The 540-nt window shown below is 51.5% G+C and overlaps 1 protein-coding gene across 2 annotated transcripts; it reads right to left on the bottom strand.

Annotated features, from left to right (window-relative positions):
* On the bottom strand, positions 1-540 carry LOC121488287 (programmed cell death protein 6-like). Of its 2 annotated transcripts, XM_041750737.1 has the most exons (2): positions 384-540; positions 1-185 (listed from the first exon to the last, which is right to left on the bottom strand). In XM_041750737.1, the coding sequence occupies exons 1-2, from the start codon at positions 538-540 to the stop codon at positions 1-3; spliced, it is 342 nt and encodes a 113-aa protein (XP_041606671.1). The 2 variants fall into 2 exon arrangements, with proteins under 2 accessions (XP_041606671.1, XP_041606670.1); XM_041750736.1 differs by having other exon boundaries at positions 1-540.

Raw genomic sequence — 540 nt, 5'->3', positions numbered from 1 at the left:
CTATTCATATGACACCTGAATCCAGCCGTCTTGATCCCTATCGTAATGCCTGAAATTATCTGTCAACCTCTGCAAGACAATGCAGCCCTGGATGAAGTCATCAAATGCAATCTGCCCCCATCCTTGTCTGTCAAACTTGCGAATAAGGATGTCATGAAACTGGTCAGAGAGCCGGTACCCAAAACCTGAGAGTGCTTGCTTGAGCTCGTTCTTGTCGATCATCCCAGAGTTGTCCCTGTCGTAGGTGCGGAAGACATTCTGCCAATCTGTGATGTACTTCCAGACGCCAGTGAACTCACTAAAGTTCACACCAGCCTTGTTCTCTTGGTCAAACATAGATATGATGGAGCGGACAGTCACTGGATTAAATGGAGTCCATGTGCCATTGGAGAGTGCTTGCTGAAGCTCGTTGTCCGATATCATCCCGCTCCTGTCTTTGTCAATCCTCTGGAAAACGTTCCACAAGAAGCTCTGGCCCGGCAGCGCCGCGCCTCCAGCCGGGCCAGCCCCGGGCCCCGGGAGGTATGAGTAGGTGGCCAT

This window comes from Vulpes lagopus, chromosome 3 (assembly GCF_018345385.1).
Source record: "Vulpes lagopus strain Blue_001 chromosome 3, ASM1834538v1, whole genome shotgun sequence".
Lineage (NCBI taxonomy): Eukaryota > Metazoa > Chordata > Mammalia > Carnivora > Canidae > Vulpes > Vulpes lagopus.
The sequence above is the reverse complement of the archived record's forward strand: the minus strand, read 5'-3'. Positions and strand labels throughout refer to the sequence as shown.